The 21,955-nt window shown below is 60.7% G+C and overlaps 1 protein-coding gene across 5 annotated transcripts in view; it reads right to left on the bottom strand.

Annotated features, from left to right (window-relative positions):
- Positions 1-781: 781 nt before the first annotated feature.
- FLNC (filamin C) overlaps positions 782-21,955 on the bottom strand; it is a 28,931-nt gene continuing 7,757 nt past the window's right edge. For 2 of the 5 annotated variants that reach the window (XM_003813502.5, XM_055114851.2), the window contains 42 exons: positions 21,618-21,780; positions 21,244-21,444; positions 19,888-20,025; positions 19,374-19,500; positions 19,078-19,214; positions 18,685-18,878; positions 18,481-18,594; positions 17,675-17,818; positions 17,351-17,474; positions 17,095-17,255; positions 16,730-16,820; positions 16,472-16,641; positions 16,136-16,253; positions 15,783-16,045; positions 14,793-15,390; positions 13,886-14,059; positions 13,588-13,750; positions 13,146-13,306; positions 12,187-12,354; positions 11,983-12,106; positions 11,335-11,491; positions 11,070-11,259; positions 10,848-10,871; positions 10,474-10,721; positions 9,978-10,076; positions 9,569-9,668; positions 9,109-9,249; positions 8,692-8,820; positions 8,424-8,597; positions 7,303-7,464; positions 7,024-7,227; positions 6,434-6,586; positions 6,218-6,340; positions 5,839-6,081; positions 5,373-5,642; positions 5,143-5,280; positions 4,741-4,856; positions 3,405-3,537; positions 3,134-3,310; positions 2,719-2,937; positions 1,838-2,047; positions 782-1,719 (listed from right to left, as the gene is read on the bottom strand). In XM_003813502.5, coding sequence (XP_003813550.1) covers positions 1,532-1,719; positions 1,838-2,047; positions 2,719-2,937; positions 3,134-3,310; positions 3,405-3,537; positions 4,741-4,856; positions 5,143-5,280; positions 5,373-5,642; positions 5,839-6,081; positions 6,218-6,340; positions 6,434-6,586; positions 7,024-7,227; positions 7,303-7,464; positions 8,424-8,597; positions 8,692-8,820; positions 9,109-9,249; positions 9,569-9,668; positions 9,978-10,076; positions 10,474-10,721; positions 10,848-10,871; positions 11,070-11,259; positions 11,335-11,491; positions 11,983-12,106; positions 12,187-12,354; positions 13,146-13,306; positions 13,588-13,750; positions 13,886-14,059; positions 14,793-15,390; positions 15,783-16,045; positions 16,136-16,253; positions 16,472-16,641; positions 16,730-16,820; positions 17,095-17,255; positions 17,351-17,474; positions 17,675-17,818; positions 18,481-18,594; positions 18,685-18,878; positions 19,078-19,214; positions 19,374-19,500; positions 19,888-20,025; positions 21,244-21,444; positions 21,618-21,780 — 7,131 coding nt within the window. In that variant the 3' untranslated portion in view covers positions 782-1,531. Of the gene's footprint in view, positions 1,720-1,833; positions 2,048-2,718; positions 2,938-3,133; positions 3,311-3,404; positions 3,538-4,740; positions 4,857-5,142; positions 5,281-5,372; positions 5,643-5,838; positions 6,082-6,217; positions 6,341-6,433; positions 6,587-7,023; positions 7,228-7,302; positions 7,465-8,423; positions 8,598-8,691; positions 8,821-9,108; positions 9,250-9,568; positions 9,669-9,977; positions 10,077-10,473; positions 10,722-10,847; positions 10,872-11,069; positions 11,260-11,334; positions 11,492-11,982; positions 12,107-12,186; positions 12,355-13,145; positions 13,307-13,587; positions 13,751-13,885; positions 14,060-14,792; positions 15,391-15,782; positions 16,046-16,135; positions 16,254-16,471; positions 16,642-16,729; positions 16,821-17,094; positions 17,256-17,350; positions 17,475-17,674; positions 17,819-18,480; positions 18,595-18,684; positions 18,879-19,077; positions 19,215-19,373; positions 19,501-19,887; positions 20,026-21,243; positions 21,445-21,617; positions 21,781-21,955 lie in introns of all 5 variants that reach the window. The other 3 variants (XM_063606381.1, XM_063606382.1, XM_003813503.5) reach the window with 3 other exon arrangements.

The following is a 21,955-nucleotide window of genomic DNA, read 5'->3' as shown; positions in this document are numbered from 1 at the left end:
CAGCATGGGTGCCCAAAGGTAATGAAGGGGGGTTGGAGGTGGAGGGTACAATGGAGAGTGGGCTTGCTGCCCAACTCATATGGCTGGGGAGGCTGCTGTCTGAACCTGGGGGGCCTTGGAGACCTTGTCAGGGAGACTTTACTCTGGAGCAGGAGGGAGTCACAGATGGCCCTAAACCAGAGAGGGGCATATACTATCTTTAAAGTGACCCCCCCGCCAAGCTGCAGCATGGAGGGGAGGTTGGAGGGAGCTGGCCAGGGCAGGGCTGGTGCAGGAGTTCAGGAGGGAGGCCCTGTGCAAGCTTAGTGCTGGAAAGGGGCATGAAACAGGCCAAGTTGATTCAGGAACTGACTAGGGGGAAGGTGCTGAGTCTGCAGGTGGTTCTGCCTGCCTGCTGGTTGAGGAATATTCCTGTTTGAGTCAGTGCTCACTGTTTTAAAGTCTTAATTTGAAAAACATCCTTGAGGTCAGGCTGAACTGAAACTGGCCTCCCAGGGGTCCTGGGGCAGTACTGTAGAACACAGTATCCACACCCTGTACTTTCCACGAACCCTCCCGCTGGGACCCCTTCCCACATCCCCGAGCCCCCAGCCCCGGTTCTTTCAAGCACTCTGCCAACATCCCAGACCTCACTTCTGCCCCAGGACCTTTCCCTCGACTTGGGTCAATCTTCCAGGGAACAGCCAGGCCGCCTCTGCCTCCCCAGGGCCCGGTTTTTCGTGTGGCAGGCCAGAGGGCAGCCAGCCACACAGAGCACACCCCCAAGGAACAGCCAAGCCTCTGCGACAGCCGCACTTTATTTGGAGTTTTCCACCTAAGCAGCTCCCAGCTGAGCTGCATGACATGTGCAAAAGTCCCCTAGAAAGCTGGGCCTCGCAGTGTGTAAAAAAGGCCCCCCATGGGGCAGAGCCGTGCAACCATTTTAAAAAAAAGAGACAGTGAGAGAGAAATCAGGCCCCCTGGGAGCCTGGCTTGGGTGGAGTGCACATTGCTCGGGCCAGTCCATGTGCCAGGCCACTCCTGCTGGTTCAGGGGCTGTTTTCTTCTCTGATTGTGCTTTCCTTTCCAAGTCCTTAAAACTCTGGGGTTGTAGCCACCAGAGAGACCAGACCAAGTCCTCAGGGGCAGGAGGGTATCTGGCCGGCAGTGCAGTTTGAGGGTGACCTCACACACAGACACCCACAACACAATGTTCCCCACTGCTCAGCCCCGCCAGAAAACTCAGGGCTTCCCTGGCCTCGCAGCCCACTCGTCAGCCCCTTGTGTCCCAGCCTCTGCCCCTGAGCCTGGCTCCAGTCTGCCCTCATGTCACATTCCCAGGGAGGGACATTGTCCTGACACAGACAAGGTCCTCCAACCCCTGGGGCGCGGTGGGGTGGGGAGGCTGGGCCTTCACTTCACCCCCAAGGCAGGTGTTTGTAGTGTCTGATTCTGTGCGTGTGTCTGGGTGTGGCACATTTGTGTGTGTGTGTGTGTGTAATGTGTGTGTGGCTGGAGGTGGGGGCTGAGGCTGGGGAGGCACTTTTGGGATTCAAGGGACCTTGACTTTGAAGGGGCTTCCAGGGACACTTTCGTCACCCCACTTGACAATGAGGATGTAGTCCCCTTTCTCCTTGACAGTGTAGGTGACATTGTACACCCGGTTCCCCATGTGCTTCACGTACACCTCCTCACAGGGGGTCTTGGGGCCGTGCACGCCCACCATCATCATGTTGGTGCCTGGAGAGGGAGGCAGAGGGACAGGCTCACACCAGGGAGTCCCCTACTGTGACCCACACCCTGCTCCCCGACAGCTTCTGGCTCACACCCCGGGAGACGCCCTCCCCCTGCCACCTGCCTGCTTTGCTGCAGTCCACGGTGAAGGAGTTCTTCTGGCCCACGAAGGCCTGGGACAGCCCAGGGCCCCGAGTCACCACCTTGCTGGCATCTGAGGAGAACTTGGGGATGGAGCTGTAGCTGGAGCCCCGGCTTGAGGAGGACTTGGTCACAGTCTCCACCAGAACCGTGGATGTTTCGTGAAGGCTGTGGCCTCCGGACAGCCTCGGACCTGAGGGGTGGGTGGAGGGGGCACAAACCTAGTCAGAAGGGCTTCCTGTTCTTCCCCAGGCAGGGGACCCTCGGCCAGCACTGGCACCCTGTGGGACTCACTGCCTGCATTTGAGGCTCCCCCTCAAATTCCTCCAAGGGCCACTCTAGGAGCACAGCCTCATTCCCAGCCAGGGCCCTGAGCTGCCAGCTCCAATTGGTGCTCCACCCTAGGGCTGGGGTCTCAGATGCTGCGTCCCTCATCCTTGCAGGCTTTGTCTGGGAACTCAGGCTAACTCACAGGGTAAGAGCCACTTTACAAAGGAACACCCACCCAACTCATCCTACAGACAGCCTCAAGAGGGGAAGCTTGCTCAATACCAACTGTGTCTTCTTGGAGCGGAGGAATATGGGAAGCCAGGGGGGAAGAAAGTGGTGCTAGAGCCTGAGGAGACAGCGCAGGCCAGAGCTGAAGGAGTGAGGGGCCACGATGGAGAGGAAGAATGGCATTTTTACATGATCATGCCTGACTCCACAGAACGTGTACTGTGTAGAGCCAGGCCCACCTCTAGCCCTGGTAAACTGACCATGATGTCTGGGGGCAGACTATGGCCTAGATGTGCGTGGCCACCGGAGCCCTCCAGGCTGGGCTGGGCTGCAGGCTGGGTGGACCTCCCCCAAACCGGCACTCACCAGTGACCTTGGCCTTGAAGGGGCTGCCCACGATGTGCTGGGGGCCACCGTACTTGATGGCAATGAGGTAGTTGCCAGGGGCCATGGGAGTGTAAGTGACCACATGGCCCTCAGGACACTCCCGACAGTCCAGCTGCACCTTGGAGGGGCCATCAATGGTGACAGACAAGGCCCCCGAGCCGGCATTCAGGGTGTTCACGATGAACTCTGATGACACACCTGGGGGCCAGAGGTAGCAAGGCTGAGGGCAGGAAGGGCTTGTGGCCCAAGAGGGACTGGGCCCCAGCTCCCTGGACAGCCTCTGTGGGGACTCCTGGCTTAGGAAGCAGGGCCCCTACCTCTGGAGCAAAGCAGCACCAGACTAGTGGCCAAGCATCCCCAGAAGTCACCCTGTTCCCCAGCTCCAGGCACTCACCGGTAGTGCCTCCCTCGAGCCCAGGACCGTAGGCTGACACCAAGCCTGGGTCCCCAGCCTGGCTCTGCTCCCCAACGCGGATCTTGAAGGGACTTCCAGGGATGTGGGCACCATTGAACTTGACATCGATGGAGTGGACGCCATTCTCGTGGGGGATGAAGCGGATGGTGTGCTTGTCTGTGGATAAAGGGTTGGTGGTTTAGCCTCCATCCTTCCCCTCCCCAGAAGGCCCCAGCCTGGAAGGGAGTTGGCAGGGGCAGGGCCAGCTCACCACTGTCCAGCTCAGAGACGTAGCACTCCTCCACAGCCCCCGACGGTGTGTGCACCCGGGCATCAATCACGCCCCGGGCACCGTTCAGCTGCACGGCAAAGGACGCTGGCTGGTTCACCTTGAGCCCCGTCTCCTGCAAAGGCCACGGAGGATGCTCAGACTCCTGGGAGGCCGGGGCTGGAGCAGTCTTCTCTGAAGCCCCACACGGTGCTCACTGTAAGCCCAGCCCAAAGGCTGCCGCCACCCCATGCCCAGCCTGGCCCCTGCCTGCCAGCCCAGCCTGGGAGCAGGAGGAGCCAGGGTCTGGTATGCAACCCTATGTGTGCACCTGCTATCCTAGCTGTGCTTGGTGTGTGGGAGATGACAGACGATGTGCCCTGTCCTGGCTGAGGAAGGAAGGGCCCCACTCTGTGTGAAGCAGGCTGAGGGCGGAGGGCAAGTGCCTGATGGGCTGTGTGGGCTGGGGGTGCCAGAGAGCTCTGAGGTAGGAAGCTGAGTTTCACTGGCCTGGCCTGGGAGAGCTTCCTGGAGAAGGTGGACCAACAGGGAGGACCAGAAGAAGCACAGAAGGGCTCTTGGGGAGGGATTGGAGCCTGCATCGGGGAGCCCAGTTCAGGAGTGGGAGGAGGAGATGCACAAGGACTCTGGATGGGCTAATGTGACCACCCTGAGGGGCAGCCAGGAGGCGCGTGGGAGAAGGAGGTGGGGTGAAGCCCATTCTGTGCGCCTTATGCAGAAGCTCCTTTACAATGTGTCCCCTGGACACCTGGCCCCCTGGTTTGCATGTTTCAGTGTGACTTGCTGAAAGCCTTCCTTGCACATGTCCGCTGTGACAGAATGAAAGGAACATACCACATCTCTAGAAGTCAGCAGCAAGAGAAAGCAAGCCAGGCCCCCAGTGGCCTGAAGAGGATGCAGCCCAGGCTCTGCAGCCCATAGGCATTCCCTTTAGAGGAGCCTCTCACACCCTCTGTGCAAACTGGTTTACTCTTAGTTTGTATAGATTTTATACTCTCATTCTTATAAATGTTGTCATCTAGCATTCTTACAACAGAAGGTGGAACAACCTGTAACAAGAAATGGCAGGTGGCAGTAGGACAGGCAGACACACCCTGAGAAAGGCAGAACGAGGTGTGGCATGCCTGAGTGCACGGGCAAGCCCCCAGGGTGGGAGCCCACCGTCCCCAAGGGCCCTGCCTCGTGCCTTATGAGAAGGGACTCCTAACTGGCCCTTCCAAGGTCACTGCTAAATCCCTGGCCCCATGGACCTGCTGTCCTCAACTCCTGCCCATCTCTCAGATAGCAGAAACCCTCCACCCCCACCCTGGGCACAAACCTGGAGGCTGGTGACAGTGAGACGGCGAGCGTCATCTGAGAGGGAGGCCACAGGCACCACAAAGGGGCTGTCTGGGATGTGCTCATCATTGAACTTAATGGAGACCTCATAGTCACCTGGGGAGAGAGACCAGTCAGCACAGGTTCCGGGATGGAGGTTGGCAGGGCGGGAGCCTCCCCACCCTGGCCTTATCCCAGGAAAGGCTCTGTGGTCAGTGCTCAGATCTGGAGGCAGACACATGTTTCTGAGGGTGTGGGGTAGAGGGAGACGGGGCAGAGGAAGAGCAGGGGGCTCCGGGGAGGGGAGTTCTGTGGCCCCAAGCATCTCCTGCCTGGCCAGTGGGCAGAAACCCAGTCTGGAAGGTCAGGCAGGCCCAGCCCCACTGCCAGTGTGGACGCCCACCTGGTTCCTGGACGACATAGGAGACGCCGCAGGAGCCATCTTTGCGATCCTCAAATGCAATCTCCGCTTTGCTAGGACCCTCCACAGCAATGGACAGGCCCCCAGCGCCAGCCTCCCGGGTCCAGATGCTGAACTCGGCTGGGGACAGGCAAGGTAGGGGACTTCAGCATCATCGCCCCTCACACTGGCTGCCCTGACTTCATCCCCACTCCTGGCCACCTGCCCCTTACCTGGCACGCCGGCCACACCTCGCTCCAGCCCTGTGCCTCCGGCCCGCACCTTGTGGGCACCACCTTCACCCAGCGGCCCCACAGTGAACTGAAAGGGGCTGCCAGGCACGTGCTGGCCACGGTACTTGACAGCGACCGTATGGGGCCCCATCTCCTGGGGCACAAAGCGCACGCTGTAGGCGCTGTCCTCGCCCTCGACGATCTCTGCGGCTTCCATCTTGCCCGATGGGCTGGTCACCTGTGCAGTCATGTCCTGAGAGCTGGCCTCACCTGCAGGGTTTGGGGGATGTCAGGGCAACACTGGGATTCCTCCTAGCCCTGGCCCTTCCCTCTCCCATCAGTTAAACCTCCTCCTCTGCTCAGACCCGCCCTGGCCTTCGGGGCCAGTCTGCCAGCATCAAGCCTGGTCCGCAGCACCCTCCCATCCCGCCGTGAGGACCCGGCCGGCCCAGTGCGCGGTGCTCACCCTCCTGCTGCCGGGTGATGCTGCCGAAGGATCCCAGGCGCTCCCGGCCCAGGAAGTCCCCAAACACAGCAGGGAAGGGGTCCCCGCCGACCTGGGTGGACTCCTCCACCCGCACCTCGCGCTTTGTCTCCCCGCCCCGCGTCTTGCTGATCTCCGTGCGCTCCGTGCGGGTGTAGGTGTGGCTGCTGCGTGTGAAGGTGCGTGTCAGGCGCTCCTGGGCAGACACCATCTGGAACCAGTTTCCTGTGTGGTCAAGGGAGCCAGGGTGAGGGAGGGAAGCGAGGGGTGAGGAAGCAGGGTGGAGGCCCGACAGGTGGGCTCTGGCCCGGGCCAGCCCTCTCCCACCACCCGCCCCACCCAGGGTCCTCCAGGCTTCTACCTGGGATCTTGAGGTTGAGGTCACAGGTGCTGCCAATGGTGGCGATGGAAGGTGCCTGTCTCCGCCGGGTGATGCTCTCCTTCATGCGGCCCTCGCCGGTCACCTTCACAGTGAAGGGGCTTCCTGAAGTGGGGACAAAGGGTGGGTCAGGAATCTCAGAGCCCCAGCCTCCTGGCCTCCCTGTCTCTCACCACCGACCTCTGCCCAGAGCCTTACCAGGCACGTGCTTGTCAGCAAACTTGATGTTGATGATGTAGGTGCCGGGCTCGGTGGGGCAGTAGGTGACTTTGCATGTCCCGTCCTCCATGTCCTCACAGTTGATGTCCACCTTGCTTGGGCCTTCAATACTCAGCCCCAAGCCCCCATAACCTGGGGGAAAGCAAGGAACACATCTCCCTCAGTCCTAGGCTGGCCAAGCCACAATGCTTTCCTCTCCCCAGACTGCAGGCTCCACCCAGAACGGGCACCGATGTGTGTAGTGACCACTAACAAAAATGGCTCAGTGGGAGGAGCGGGGGCACCACGGGACAGGCGGTCTGGAAAATTCCCTAAGGTAAGCCTCTTGGATTCCAGTGAGCAAGGGAGGGACAGAAACTCAGGACAGCTGAGCTTTCTCTTAAAAGGGAGAGAACTGATGCGGGGCCATTCACTTTCCCGCAAGGGGCCCCAGAATGCGAATCCTGACGCAGACTGGTCAGGAAGTTTCAGGGAGGAGAGAGTGCGGCCAAGGGGGTGCTGGGCAGGACGAGGACAAGTGCCTGTGGGAGGCACCCGCTGGAATGGGGGCTCTCTGGGGCAGGAGGTACCTGCATTGCGAGTGTCCACGATAAACTCTGCCACCTGGAACGTGTGTCCCTCGGAAAGGCCCTTGCCCCAGACCCGCACCTTGCTGGCATCCCCGATCTCAGATGGCCCCACCAGGATCTTGAAGGGGCTGTTGGTGACGTGCTTGCCACTCTTGCGCACGCTCACCACGTGCTCCCCGACCTCCTTGGGGGTGAAGGAGATCCCTGTGGAAAGTGGGTGTTAGGCAGAGCATCCTGTGGGCCCCGACCCCTGAGGTCCCCGTGAGGCCCCACGCTCACCAATGTGCCGGTTGGGCAGGCGCTTCAGCAGGCAGGGCTCCTCGTTGCCCGAGGGGGCACGGATGCTGGCAGTCAGCTGGCTCAGATCACTCTCGGTGATCTTCAGTGACACGTCCGTGGAGGTGCCCACATTCAGCTGTGAGGTCCTCATGGAGTCATCACCTGGTGGGGGAGTTGGGGCATCAGGCTGCTGTGACTCCAGGCAGGCCCTGCCGTCACAGGGCTCAGGAACCCTCCTGAGCAGCCCCTGCTGGACTCAACAGACATGGGGGGCCACTCCCAGGTGCACGGAGGCCCAAGGCCTGGAAAGTGCAGTCTGCATTCACATGTGAGCTGGCAGAGACTCAGAGGGGCCTGTACCCCAATTCCACTGTGGCTGCCTCAGTCCTTGTGGGCTAAATCCCTAAAGAAAACCTCCTGCATTTTAACCCTGAGTCACATGATGTTGTGATAACAAAACACTAGACTGGACCGCCCAGACCCCTTCCTCGCTGTGTGGCTGTAATCATGTTGCTTGGCCTCTCTGGGACAGGGGTTCCTTATCTATCAAAAGGATTATCCGTGCCCTAACTTCTTAAGAGTGACTTCATGCTGGGCGTGGTGGCTCACATCTGTAATCCCAGCACTTTGGGAGGCCGAGGCAGGTGGATCACAAGGTCAGGAGATCGAGACCATCCTGGCTAACACGGTGAAACCCTGTCTCTACTAAAAATACAAAAAATAGCCGGGCATGGTGGCAGGCGCCTGGAGTCCCAGCTACTTGGGAGGCTGAGGCAGAAGAATGGCGTGAACCCGGGAGGCGGAGGTTGCAGTGAGCCGAGATCGTGCCACTGTACTCCAGCCTGGGTGACAGAGCAAGACTCCGTCTCAAAAACAAAAACAAAACAAATGACTTCAAAGACTAAATGAGGCAATGTGTTTTCAGGCACAAGGGGTGGCTGACTGCTTCTTAGCTGCTGTGGAGAACAGAGTGTTTTTACATTTATCAAAATATGACCCCTCACACCTCGAAGGGCCTCTGCCCTGTCACGAGTGACTTGAACGGGCTGGGTTTGCACATGAGTGCACTGTATGCGGTGTGTGTGTCTCATGGGCTGCACATGCCCATACACCCGCCTCACCTGTGATCTTGGCTGTGAAGGGGCTCCCCGGGATGTGCTTGTCATCGAAGCGCACGATGATGCTGTAGTCTCCAGGCGCGGTCGGCAGATAGGACACGGTGCAGGTGCCATCCTTGTTGTCCTTACAGGTGATCTCTGCCTTGGATGGGCCCTCCACGGCCAGTGACAGACCCCCTGTAGGTGGAGGTGTGGCCAAGATCAGAGGTCCTGCCCTCACCCCTGCCCCTGGCGAGTCTCCACCCCAGCCTGCGACCTGCAGCTCCCTCACCTTCTCCAGCATCTTTGGTGACAATAGTGAAGGTGGCTGGCTTGTTGACCATGCCATGGCTCAGGCCTGGCCCATAGGCACTGACATGGCGGCTGTTGATGGCATCTACATAGAACTGTAAGGGGCTCCCTGGGGATACAGAGAAAAAGGGGGCTGGGTCAGCATCAGGGATTATCTGAGCCCACCTTGGCCCCAGCACCTTCCAGCAGCCTCCCTGCCAACCCCCTCCGTCTGTGCCGTAGGGACCTGGCTGGTGGAGGTCTGCTTCCCACCAGGGTATAAGCCTCCCTGGGGCCTCGCCTGGTGTCTGCACACAGCGGGTGCTCAATAAATATTTGTTGAAAGAAGGAAGGCAGGACTGAAGCTGCGGCCTGCTCCTCTCACCCAAGCCCCAGCCCAGCCCAGCCCCCAACTCACCAGGGATGTGGTTGCCGTCATACTTGATCCCCATCTGGTGCAGGCCTTTCTCGGTGGGTGCATACCTCACCGTGATGGTGCCGTCCTTGTTGTCGGTGATGTTGGGCCGTGCCGTCTTCCCCGAGGGCATCCGCACCTCTCCTGCAGGGCAGACACAGTTACGTGGAGACCCTGGTTTCCCCCACTGCAACCTCCCTGCTGTCCCAGGCCTGGTCCTGAGGGCTTCTGCTGCCACCCGAGAGGCCAGGCATCAAGAGACAGCCTGTGGCAGTGGCCTGAGCCCTGAACTGGGGACAGATGGCTTGCACCTGAGTTCTGGCTCTGCCCAACTTGCTGTGTGACCCTGGGTAGAGCTCACTTCCTCTCTCTGGGCCTTGGTTTTCATCATTAAGACACAGGACTGGGCCTGGAAGAGGGTTTCTCCCCTCAGCCCTCATGCCTGGGGGCCACAGGGCAGTACCTGTGAGCTCCCCTTTCTGCACCGCGAAGGGGATGACCAGGTTGAAGGGCCTCAGCATGGACTCCATTGGCTCCACAGGCACCACTGGCTCCTCTGTGGCCTGCAGCAGGTGAGAGGGAACAGTCAGTGACTGGGGAAGGCCCAGGAGTTTGGCCCATGCTATGACTGAAGCTGGAGAGTGAGGAAAGAACAAGGTAGTTAATCGTGAAACCAGCGTGGCAGGAGAGGTGTGTCAGCTGCAAGAGAAGGAGTGCTGTGCCCAAGTGGGGTTCCATCTGCCCAGCCTAACTCTTGCCTGCTCCCCGAGAGGCCCCCAGACCATGTCCCCGCCCTGGCTGCAGAGGAGTAGAGAGAAGAAATGAAGGAAGGGGAGGAGGAGGAGGACATCGCCTGGTGGGAGGCGCAGTACCCAGTGTGTGGGGCGGGCGCCGGGCCGGGGAGGAGCGTAGGGCTGGCGCAGCTGTGGCACTTCAGAGGGCTCCTCCTCGTGCGGCAGGGGGTCACACGCCTGGGGAGGCAAGGCACGGGGGCACAGGGTGTGGCAGCCTCACAGGCCTAGGGGCTGACTCAGAGAATGGCCCAGGAACCTGAAATGCTGGGTGGTAACTTGGGTGTTCATCCTCCTGCAGGGCAGCCTCTGGGGAGATGGAGCTGGGGATGGTGGAGAGCACAGCGGGTTCCTCCAGAGAGAGCTGACAGCACTGGGCAGGGGGCAGGGCCATGCTCTCCTCCCACTTCGGGGGGGCTGTGGGGAAAGTTAAGGCTCCATCCTGGAGCACTCTGGCCCCAGGAGCCCTCAGAGAAGTGGGATTCCTTGGGGACAGTTATCTGGGATCCCTGCTGCTGCTAAAAGGGCCAGGCCCCCCTCCCCAGCCATCTAGTCTTGCTGTGGCTACAGAACTTACCAGCACGTGGAAGGGGCTGTTGGGGATGTGCTCGCCCCCGAAGCGGATGGTGATGACGTACTTGCCCGGCTCGGGCGCTGTGTAGTAGATGTCAAAGGTACCGTCATGGTTCTCAACCACATCCACATCGAGCTCTGCCCCATCCGGCGTGGACACCGTGCATGTCACCTTCCCCTCACCGGCTGCCTTGGCATCCACCGTGATCACCGTCTCCTGCCCAATCTGGATCCGGGGGCCCAGGCAGGCACCTGCCATGCGGGAGATCCTGCTCAGGGAGCTGGTGGGCTGGAGCCAGCCCTCTCTGTTCCCGCTGCCCACACCCTACTGCCAACCACCCTGGCCCACAGCAAGAAGAGGAGAGAAAGGGCACTCACCCAGGCCATGGCCTCCAATGGACACTGGAAAGAGAGAAGAGTGTGAGGCCAGGTGGTGCTCAACGCGGGCTGGGGCATTGGGCGGGGGTGAGGGAGGGAGGGGCCAGGGCTAGGGCATGTGTGCTCTCTGACCAGCAGACCCCTGGGGACCAGGCCAGGGTTCTGGAGAGGCTTTGAGGGGCTGGGTGGTGAGCAGGGCACGGGCAGCGGGTGGGCACCCACCTGTGACGAGGCACTTGCTGGCATCCCCAGTGGGCAGAGCATGGATGCGGAAGGGCGAGTAGGGGATCTCGTCACCGCCATACTTGATGGTGATGGTGTACCGGCCGCTCATGTCCGGCAGGTAGGACACGGTGTACGTGCCATCCCCATTGTCCCGGATGTTGGCCTTCTTGGGCTTACCCTCGGGGTCCTGAGGGAGAAGCAGAGGTCAAGGCCCGCCTGTGCCTGGAGCATGACCTGGGGGGTGGGATGCGCAGAGACTCACCAAGATCTGGACAGTGAGCAACCCCTCGCCCGCGTCCCGTGCGTCGATGGTGAACTCCACAGGCAGGCTGGCAGGGATGCCAGAGGCGTTGAGGCCTGGGCCGCTGGCCCGCACCTTGCTGGCATCATGAGCTGGGAGGACCTTGATCTTGAAGGGGCTTGAGGAGCAGAAGGGATAAACAGTTGGCCGGGGGGCATGGACGGGGCGGTGGGGGGTGATCTCATCTTGAGCCAGAGTCCTCCCCATAGACATGGGCAGGAGGGAGGACTGTGGGGCAGGGAGGAGGGACCAGTTCCCAGAAGCCGATGACATTCCGTGTCTGGGGGTGGGGGCACTCTGGGACTCCCTCGACAGAGCCAGGGTACGTCTCCATTCCCCAGGAAGGTGCTGTGGGAGGGTCCAGGAGGAGGCCCTGGCCCAGGCCTCCTGCACTCTTCCTAAGGCGCTAGGTTTGCCGTAAAAACTCCTGGGGCAGGAAAGCCTCACAGCAGAGAGCCCCGGGGAAGAGCGGGATGGGGTGGCGAGACTGGATGAGGCTGAGAGCCGGGAGAGGCTCTCCAGGGGACTCCAGCAGTGATCCTGAGTGCCACCCCAGCAGGAGCACCCCAGAGCTCAGCCACAGCACAGGAGCCCAGGGCTGGTCCTCACCTGCGTGGCACCTCCTGGTCAGCATACTTGACGGCTACCGTGTAGGGCCCGTCAGTGGCTGGGGTGTAGTGGACAGTGTGGGTGCCATCTCCATTGTCCCGCACCTCCACAGGCTCGGCCACACCTGGGCAAGGGGCACAGGGTCAGCAGAGCCTCCGGGCGTCCCGCCCCACCTCCCTCCTCCCTGCCCCGGCCATTCTATACCTGTGGGGCCCAGCACAGCCACCTGCAGGGGCGCCCGGCCAGCTTGACTGCAGTCCACTGTGAAGGTCTGAGGAACCCGGGCCCTGACACCAGCCCCCAGCCCTGGCCCTGAGCACTTCACCTTCCCAGGGTCCACCACATCCTTCACTGGCACGCGGAATGGGCTCCCTGTGAGGAGAAGGACATTAGACCCTGACCACCAGCCCTGATGGGTCCCCTTGATGCTGAGGAGCCTCGGAGGAGGAGGCCTTCCCTGCCTTTGAAATGCCCACAGGGAAGCCAGACCAACATGGGAAAATGGCTAGGAACTTGCCAAGAAAACACACACAAGAATAAATGAACTTGACTGCAGACTGAGGCTGGGCAAACCTCACTCATGTGGGTCCCAGGCCTGGAAGAGAAGGCCTTCCTAAATTAATAAAATGTGAAAATAAAATGTTTTCAAAAATGAAATGTATTTCTGACACTGTGGCTGAAATAATAAAAAGATGGGAAATTAGATAAGGGAAAAAATTTCTAATTTCAGCAGTCCCAAGTCATACAATATTTGAAGACATGACCTGCCCGGGCAGCTGGGCCTGCAGAGGGCAGGGGAGTTCTGCAGACGATGCGTGCAAGAAGGCCCAAGGCTGGCCTGAGCCGCCAAGAGGAGTGGGCTGTGTCTGAGTTTCTGGACACACAGTGAGTGGTGGACCTGCACAGCCAAGGTCTTGAGCTCCAGGCAAGGGGCTAGGAGGCCAGAGTGTGTTCCTGTGATTGACCAGGGGGGCTGTCACATCAACCCTCATTGCCTGCCTCCTCCACGTCCTCCCTCTGGCCGGGCTCCGGCCCCAATCCACTCTAGGCTGTCCTCTCTATGAACATTCTTACCCAACTTCCTTCCAGTTTTCCCCTTGTGGGGCGAGCATCCTGCACCCTCCCTTGTCTTCCCTGAGACCCCGACCACTCTCTCTGCACACCTGGGATGGGCCGCCCCCCGAAGGTGATGTTGACGTCATAGTCTCCAGGAGTGAAGGGGATGTACTCCACGGTGCAGCTACCATCCTTGTTGTCCTTGCAGGACATCTTGGCTTCCGAGGGACCCTCGATGGCTAGGCCAAGGCCCCCGGTGCCCGCTCCCCTGAGAGATAACATCCCCCCATCAGCTTCATAAGACCAGTGAGTGAGGATGAGGGAGTAGCTGAATGGGGGGACAGGGAGGAAAGAGGGCAGGCCGCTGGGGACCCAGCTGAGGAGAAACGAGCTACAGGGGCCAATCTGGGGTCCTGGAGGGGGTCTGCTCCTGCCTCATCCCTGAGAGAGGATGGGGTGGGGCTGAGGCCCAGGCAGAGGGATGAGCGAGGAGGGCCAGGGGCTGGGAAAGGGTGGTCACAGATTTAGGCTAGCAAAGGGGGAGGATACCTGGTCTCCACAGTGAAGCGGTTGGCCTTGTTGACCAAGCCACCCTCCAGGCCTGGCCCGAAGGCTCGGACGCGGGTGGGATCACAGCCCTCGGTCACGCCCACTCGGAAGGGGCTCTTGGGCACAGCGACCTCATCATACAGGACCTCCACCAAATGCACGCCTGGAAGCCAGCCACGGGCATCAATCAGGGAGTGTGCGCCCCCACCACCCCTCCTGCCCCGAGAGCAATATCATCAGATCCCGGCCCTGCCCACTCGCCCAGCCCTGCCCACTAGCCTGGCCCACCGGCCCTCACCCTCCTCGTAGGCGGTATACTGCACTCGGTAGGTGCCATCCCCATTGTCTGTCACATAGGTATCTGTCTTGGCCCCCGAGGGGTTGAGCACACGAGCCGTCACGTGGTTGCCGCCTGTGGCTGTTAGGGATCTTGCATCCACAGTGAACTCAGTGGTCACCTCCCGCAGGACACCTGGAGCCCAGGGGTGGCGTGTTCAGCAGGGGTGGGGGCAGCCTTCACACAGATGCTCCCTCTCCTCTCCCCCTCCTTTCCCTCTCCTCTCCCTCTCCTCTTCCCCTCCTCTTCCCCTCCTCTCACCCTCCTCTCCCCCTCCTCTCCCACTCCCCAACTCCCAGGCTGCTCCTCTAATCGGAGCCTGGGCCCCCACCCTCCCCTGCACCTCTGTGAGCTCCAGCCTCTGCCTTCACTCCCTTCTCCATGTAGTGACATTCTCTGTTCACTTGAGTCACCCACCAGGCTGTGGGCCTGGGTCTTGCATCCCTCTGCCGTGCCCCATGCCTAGCCAGGGTCTGGCCCCTGGCAGATGGCCCATTCCCACTTACTGTCTTCTGACTCTTGTCATCCTCTACCCCAAAGCTTTCCCCGTGCCCCTCTCCAGAGCAGAGTTTTAGCTTTTTGGATCAGGGTACCCCTTAAGCACATGAAAGAAGAGATCTCTCCAGAAAAACGCCCAGAGGCAGGTGCAGTTTTGCCACAAGAGCAGAGGCTAATCTCCACCCCTGGTCTTCCCCTCCACTCCTTCTCTGGGGTTTCTGGGCCAGTAAGGACTCTGGGGCTGCTCCGAGAGCCCTCCCTTCACCCCAGGTTGCTCCTCCAGCTCTCAGCTCTTCTTCCCTCCCTCCCACGGACTACCCAGCTCCTGCACCTGCCACTTGACCTTTCTTGGCTCCTCCTGTCCACTCACCGTGTGGCTCAACACCAGGCCCTGAGACCTTGACGCCACTGGTATCGACCGCAGGCTGCACATGGACACGGGTGGGGAATTTGGGCACGGGATGCCCGCCATACTTGATGGTAATGGTGTAGGTGCCAGGGAAGGCGGGGCTGTAGGTGATGTGGTAGGTGCCATCCGCGTTGTTGTGGATCAGCACCTCGGCCTTGACCCCGGCGTCCGACAGGATCTCAATGGTCAGCTCCGCCTCGCCTGCCTCTGAGCAGTCCACAGTGAAGGTGGCTGCCTCACCGACCTTGCCGCGCTCCAGGCCCGGTCCACTGGCCCGCACCTTGCTCGGGTCAAACACAGGCCGAATGGTGGCTTTGAAGGGCGAGCCAGGGATGTGGGCTTCAGCAAACAGGATGTTGATGGTGTACTCGCCAGGCTCCGTGGGCAGGTAGCTGACAGCACATGAGCCATCACCATTGTCCTGGCACTCGATCTTGGCCTCGCAGGGGCCCTCCACGGTCAGCCCCAGGCCACCTGTGCCAGCCCCCTTGGTGTCGATGGAGAATGGCGCGGGGGTGCCTACCAGTCCACCCTTGAGACCGGGGCCATAAGCACAGACCTAGGGGAAGAGGCAGGTGTGTGGGTTCCCTGCACCTGGCCTCCTCATCCCAGCCTTCATGGCCCCCACCCAACTCATCACCTCCAACTGTGGCTGCTACTGTGGACTGAGTGCTTATAACAATCCCAGGTGATGACATTGAGGCAGCGAGATGAAGCAATTTGCCCCAGTTAGTGGACCTGGGATTCAAGCCCAGGTGTGACTCCAAGGCCAGGCTCTTAATAGCTAAGTTGTCTCCAAGGCAGGTGGTGGGGTGGGGCTGGCCTCAGCCCCACACCCTTGGCTGTGCCCACTCCAGGCACATAAGTCCCTCTGGCCTCTGCCCCCTATGACTCATCTATCTTCCCAACAAGTCCCCAACTCCCAGCCCCAACCAGCTCCTATCTCCTCACCTTGGAGGGATCAGGGGGCAGGACACCCTCCACAGCAAAGGGGCTGCCAGGCACCGGGTGACCATCGTAGGTGATATCCACCTTGTAGGGCCCCTCCTCCGGGGGCATGTAGCGCACAGCCTGGGCTTCCGCTCCACCGCCTGGCTCCAGCTTGCAGGGGATGGGCCGGCGAGAGGGCGAAGTCATCCGCACATCCAGTTGGCCCTGACCGCCAGCCCCTCGTGTGTTCACAGAGAATGCTTGTTCCTGTCCCACAGCCACCTCTGCGTGGAGGGCAAGTGACACCATGAGGAGACTCCGGTCCACCCTACCCGAACACCCCTCACTCCCAGGGTGGCTCTTGCCCCACTTACTGCTATTAAGGCCCTGAACTTTGATTTTGCTGAGGTCCAGCGGGGGTGCCACATTCACCACAAAGGGGCTCTTGGGGACAGGGTCCCCGCCGTAGGTCACTGTCACTGCCATGTTGCCCTGTTGGGTACAATGGTAGGTCAGAACTGGGTATAAGGCAAGGTCCTACAACATCCTGGTGGTGAATATGGGCTCTGAAGCTCAGATCCACCATGAGAGTGAGGGCAGGAGGCAGGAAAGGCGTGGAGGATCCAGAACTGGTCCCATGGGACTGGAGGAGGGAGACCCAGGGCTCTGGCGGGCCAGCCGGGCGGTAGCATGGGAGGGGCAGAGCGCACCTGCTGGACAGCGGTGTACTTGACAGTGTAGGAGTAGTCATGGTTGTCTATGATCTCAAAGTCCCGCACAACCTCGCCCTTGGCTGTCCCTGCAAACTGCACATCCAGCTTGGCCTTGCCGGCTCCCTTGGTCAGCACCGTGAAGTGGGTGGGCTTCCCGACTTCCACACCTGAGGACCCACCCAGAGATGTGGTGAGGGCCTGGCAGTCACCTAACCCCAACCTCGAGCCAGTCCCAGCCCCTGCCCAGACACTCACCTGTGCGATTCAGCCCAGGGCCCTCGGCCTTGACTTTGCTGGCATCGTGGGATGGGTCCACCTTGATGTGGAAGGGGCTGGCGGGGATCTCCTGGAGGTGGAGGAGGCTCAGTCAGGGCTCTCGAGGGGAACACACCCCTGCTCTCGGCTAGATGCTGGCTCAGGACACACCCAGGGGACCCAGCATGGACAGGGGCAGCCTCCAAAAGGGCCCCCTTTGCTTCCTCTGCGGCACCCTGCCTCACACAGGTAGGGCTCCACCATGTCTGCGGAATCATCCCTCCCTGTTCCCAGTGACAGCATCTCCAGCTGCCTTCTGGAGCTGGGAGGTGCACGTCGCTGTGAGTACCCAGGAGCTTGGGTACCTGGTTGGCAAACAGCACCATGATGGTGTAGCGGCCCGCCCCTGGTGGCGTGTACTTGACGGTGAAGGTGTCGTTGTCATTCTTGATGATGTCGAAGTCGATGTCAGCCTCTGCAGGGCCCACCACGCCTGGGGCGCACTTGATGCCGATGCTCACGTCGCCTGCAGAGAAGCGGGCACTGCTGTGAGTTGGGCTCAGCCCCCGCCCCGACTCACCCCCGCCCCCTCCCAGACCCGCCCCTTCCGGCTGGGCGCACCTTGCCCCGCCTCGCTGCAGTCCACCGTGAAGTAGGTGGGCTCGTTGGCCTTGAGGCCCGTCTTCTCCACTCCGGGGCCGTACACCTTTACCCGCTCGGGGTGGCTGCCCTCGCCCACGTTCACCTGCGGGAGGGGTCGCAGCTCAGCGTGGTGCCCTCCCTCAAGCCTCATCCTCCTGCCCAGCGCACCCGGCCCAGCCTCAGTGGCACCAGCCCAAGCCTCAGTCCCAGCCTGAGCCCAGGGGCAACAGGGACTCCAGCGAGGGTTCCGCCCTCCCTCAGGGACCCCTGGTGGTGGGCACGGGGCAGGCCGGGAGGACGCACCCGGAAGGGGCTCTTGGGCACGTTTACGCCTCCCCAGGAGATGATGATGGTGTGCTTAATGGGCTTGGTGGGCACGTAGGAGCAGCGGAAGGTGCCGTCGCCGTTGGGGATCACCTTGATGTCGATGGGACAGCCGTCGGCGTCCTGTGGGCATCACCCAAGCAAAGTTCATAGCTGTGGCCTCTGCAGAGTGCCCTCTGCTGGCCGCAGGTGAACCCAGCGCCTCCTTTCCCACCCCAACACTGGCACTCCCGCCCCCACACCAGCCACTGAGGCCACCAGAGCCCAGGGCCACGTGCTGTGGCGGCCAGAGCCCACCCTGGGAGCCTGGCTCAAGGCCATCTGTATGGCTTGCTCTCCCAGCCTAGGTTTCCTCAACTCTGAAATGTGTTGGACAGGAAGAGTGTGGGCTAAATTTATGTTCCTAAAACTGAATCATGAGCCTTTCAAAGAAGAATCACCCTCTTAGATCCTCAAGAATATGTTCATTAACCTCTAGGGGTCAATGGACACCAGTCTGAGAAACTGACTTGGGAAACCAGTGTCTTATTCAATGAAACAATCTTTCAATTACAAATTAGCACAAAAATGACTCTTTGGTAAAATACGTTTTTAGGTTATCATCGTTAAGAAAACACAAAATTTAAAATTTTCCATGGTACTGATGGGCCCATGAGTATCAGTCCTGCCTGATCTTCTGTGATGCTGTCATTTCCTGCTGGGAGGCCTCTGCCTCTGGCCTGGCCCTGCCTTCCAGGGTCCCTGCCATGGGTAGTAAGGGCAGCAGAGACTGGACAATGACCTACCTGGGCATAGAGCTTCAGGTCTCCCTTGCCAGCTGCACGAGCATCAATGGTGAACTCAGCGGGCTTGTCCACGATGCAGCCGGTAGGCTCCAGGCCAGGCCCAAAGGCCTTCACCTGTGCGGAGGGAAGAAGGCTGAGTTGGGGAGGGGAGGAGAACCAGCTTGCCCCACCCCTGGGGCAGGTGTGTGTGAGCTGCGACCACACCTTATCTGGGAAGCAGTCAGGTGGGGCGGGCAGGATGTGGGCAATGAAGGGTGAGTCTCGGATGTCCTCATCGTCACAGATGACGTGCACAGCGTACTCCCCGGGCTCCGTGGGCCAGTACCGCACATCGCAGGAGCCATCCCCCTTGTCGTCACATTCGATCTTGGCTTGTGAGGGCCCCTCGATGGAGAAGCCTGGGGCAAGGTGGGGGAGGGTCGGGGGTCCAGCATCAGGCAAGACCCTTCCGTCCCCCAGCTCCCCTCTAGCTGCCCTCATGTCCTATCTCCCTGCTCACCCCAGTGCTCCCCAGCATGCGCACTGCACCCATTACCCACAGTGTCCCCTGCTGCCCTCCCCCGCAGCACTCCCTCCTCCTGCCTCCCAGCCACTTACCCAGTGTCCCCACCTCGGTGCCAATGGCTTCCACCACAAAATCGGCTGACTTGCCCACCTGGCCAGTCTCCAAACCAGGACCCCAGGCCCGGACCTTTTGCACTCCTGCCTCTGGGCTCACCTGTACCTCAAAGGGGCTGGGCAGAGAGGGAGCTGGTGTCCATGCCAGGAAGTGCCCCCCAAAGTCCCTCGCAGCCCAAACTCCATCTCCCCTCAAACTCCCTCGCAGCCCACTGCCCCTCGTCCCTCCCTGTGATGGCCTAGACAGGACAGCATGGGGGGTGCAAGGTACTCACCTGCGAGGGATGGCGTAGCCGCCCCACGTGATGGTCACCACATACTTCCCAGGCACCACCGGGTAGTACTCGCACTCGAACACACCGTCCCCAGCCTCCCGCACCTTCACTGGCTCCTCTGTGCCCTCTGAGGAGATGGGGGCAGGGTGGGGAAGAAGGCAGATCAATATCCTTGAAGTCCCAGCTCCTCAATCCCCTCAAGGAGCCATTGGGACCCCGACCCAGCCCGAGGGCAGTGCTGTAGTGAGCAGTGCTGCAACTCAGGGCAGGGAACACTTGTCATCCTTGTGCATAACACCCCATATAGCACTTAGGGTGGAGAGAATCATTCCTGGCTTGTAGACCAAGAAACTGAGGCAGAGAGGAGACAATGAGCCTGAGATTCTGGGGTGCCTCTGGTCACTGTGGAGCTGTGGTGCTGGCTGTCACTGCCCTCTGGGAGTCAGAACCACTGGCCATACTTCCCTTATGATCCCCCAGCCCCACCCTCACGACCCTGGGCTCTGGCACTCACTTGGCCCCTTGACCGTGACCTTGAGCTCCCCGCTGCCGGCACCCTTGGTAAACACCTTGAAGTCAGCCACCTCTTTCACGCGAACACCCTTGGGCTGCAGGCCTCGCCCAGAGGCGCGGCAGGCGTTGGGGTTACAGGCTAGGGGAGGAAGAGAAAGGAGGTTGGGGGTGCTGAGGGGCCTTGGACCACTAGCCCCCACCTCCCTGTGCACAGTCCTTCTAACCCCTCCCAGGCACAGGCAGTGGCCCACAGCCCTGCTCTGGAGCCCTTTGTGTCCCCAGCACAACCGGGGCTGCTGGGCTGGAGCTGGCTACAGGCCCCAGATCAGGCAGGTTACAAGAAAGTTTCCGAGCCAGTGCCACTGGGGAAATGCATGGCAGAGCCTGGGCTGAGAGTGGGCTCAGAGAGACAGGGAAGGCCCCTTTACCCAGCCCAAGGCCATCCATCTAGAGCCCTCTGGGCCTCTCAGGGCACCAAAGCAACCTTAGGATCTAAGTCATGCCACAAAACATCCAGCAATGCCACAGAACAAGAGCTACTTCATAGAACTCGAAGCCTGCCATACAACACAGGCAACGTGTGGACATCAGCCTACCACAGACCGTGGCCAGTGGCAATGAGCCCAGGCCTTGCTATGGAACACAGGCAAAGGAATGGGAATCTCAGCCTGCCACAGAATCCAGAAAATGGCATGGGACCCACAGGTGCTACGAAATAGGACACGACACATATTCCAGGACTACCATGACCATAGGCGATGGCACTGCCCAAGGGGTACCACGGAACACAGGCAATGGCTCAGAGCCCAGATTTCATCATAGAAATCACCAGGCAAGTGGCAAAGACACTAGACCTGCCACAGAACACAGACAACGGCATGGAACCTGGGGCCTGCCACAGAATGCCATGGAAGTGGGGGCGATTCCACACGGCCCAGGCCATGCCACACAGCACAGGTGAGGCCAGTCAGCTGCGGCCATGCCTGGCCCCGCCTCCACTGGAGAGCATTAATGTGGCATCACTCTCGGCCTGGTGGACGATGGGCACTGAGTGCAGGGAGAGAACAAGTGGGGCAGTCACCACCTGAGGGCTTGGCATGCAGGCAGTACTCCCTAGATATGCCCCCACCCATACAGCCCCATCACTTCCGATCAGCCCTCCCAGGGTGGCACGTGTTCTGGGATCCTTCACTGTGGCCTCCCAGCTGTGCTCTTAGGAACTCCAGCCACCTTGGGGGTGGGGTGGAGGACTCAGGGAGGGGGTCTCTGCAGAGCCCCGCCCCAGCTCTTCCTCCTGCCCCTTGCAAGCCTCTGGCTTTGGTAAGGGCTACCGTGGGGAGCAGTGAAGGGCCCTTACCTTCCGACACATGGACAGGGAAGGGACTGCGGGTGATGGGGGCACCCGCAAAGGCCACATGCACGGTATGTGGCCCCTCCATGGCAGGTCTGTATGTGCAGCGGAACGTGCTGTCACCCTTGTCCTCCAGGGCCACCTCCACTGTGTCCCGCCGGCCCTGTGGGTCCACGATCACCACAGCAACATCGCCAGTGCCAGCCCCTGCCGAAAACAGAGGCTGTCAGCACCCACTCTGGACACACACAGCTGCCCCAGTGCCCTCACCCTGAGGCTGCCCACCCTCTGGCTGGCATCCCTGCCCAGCCTCCCCCCACCCCCACACAGCCCCACATGGTCAGGGGCTTTCCGCCTGCACCCCCTGGGGCCCGTCCTACCCGCAGTGTAGATGTCAAAGTAGGTGGGTTTGTTGGCCACATTGCCCACAGGTTCCAGGCCAGGGCCACGGGCTGACACCTTGTTGGCATCTCCCAGGGCCATGCCCACGTTCACCTCAAAGGGACTGTGTTCAATGTTCTGGCCAGCAAAGAGCACGGTCACCTAGGGGCCAGAGGTCAAAGGTTAGCTTCTAGGGGAAAGCAGTCCTGAGAGGGGGCAGAGGAGCACAGCCAGGCCAAGGAGGGTGAGAGGCGGGCAGCTGGGGCTCTGGGCAGGCGCGAGGTACAGGCTGAGAGAGGGGTCCATGCAGCCGGAACCAAGGATGTGAAGAGCAGCG

The sequence above is a fragment of the Pan paniscus genome, chromosome 6 (genome assembly GCF_029289425.2).
Source record: "Pan paniscus chromosome 6, NHGRI_mPanPan1-v2.0_pri, whole genome shotgun sequence".
In the NCBI taxonomy this organism is placed as follows: Eukaryota; Metazoa; Chordata; class Mammalia; order Primates; family Hominidae; genus Pan; species Pan paniscus.
Note: the sequence above shows the minus strand (reverse complement) of the source record. Positions and strands in the feature narration are given on the sequence as shown.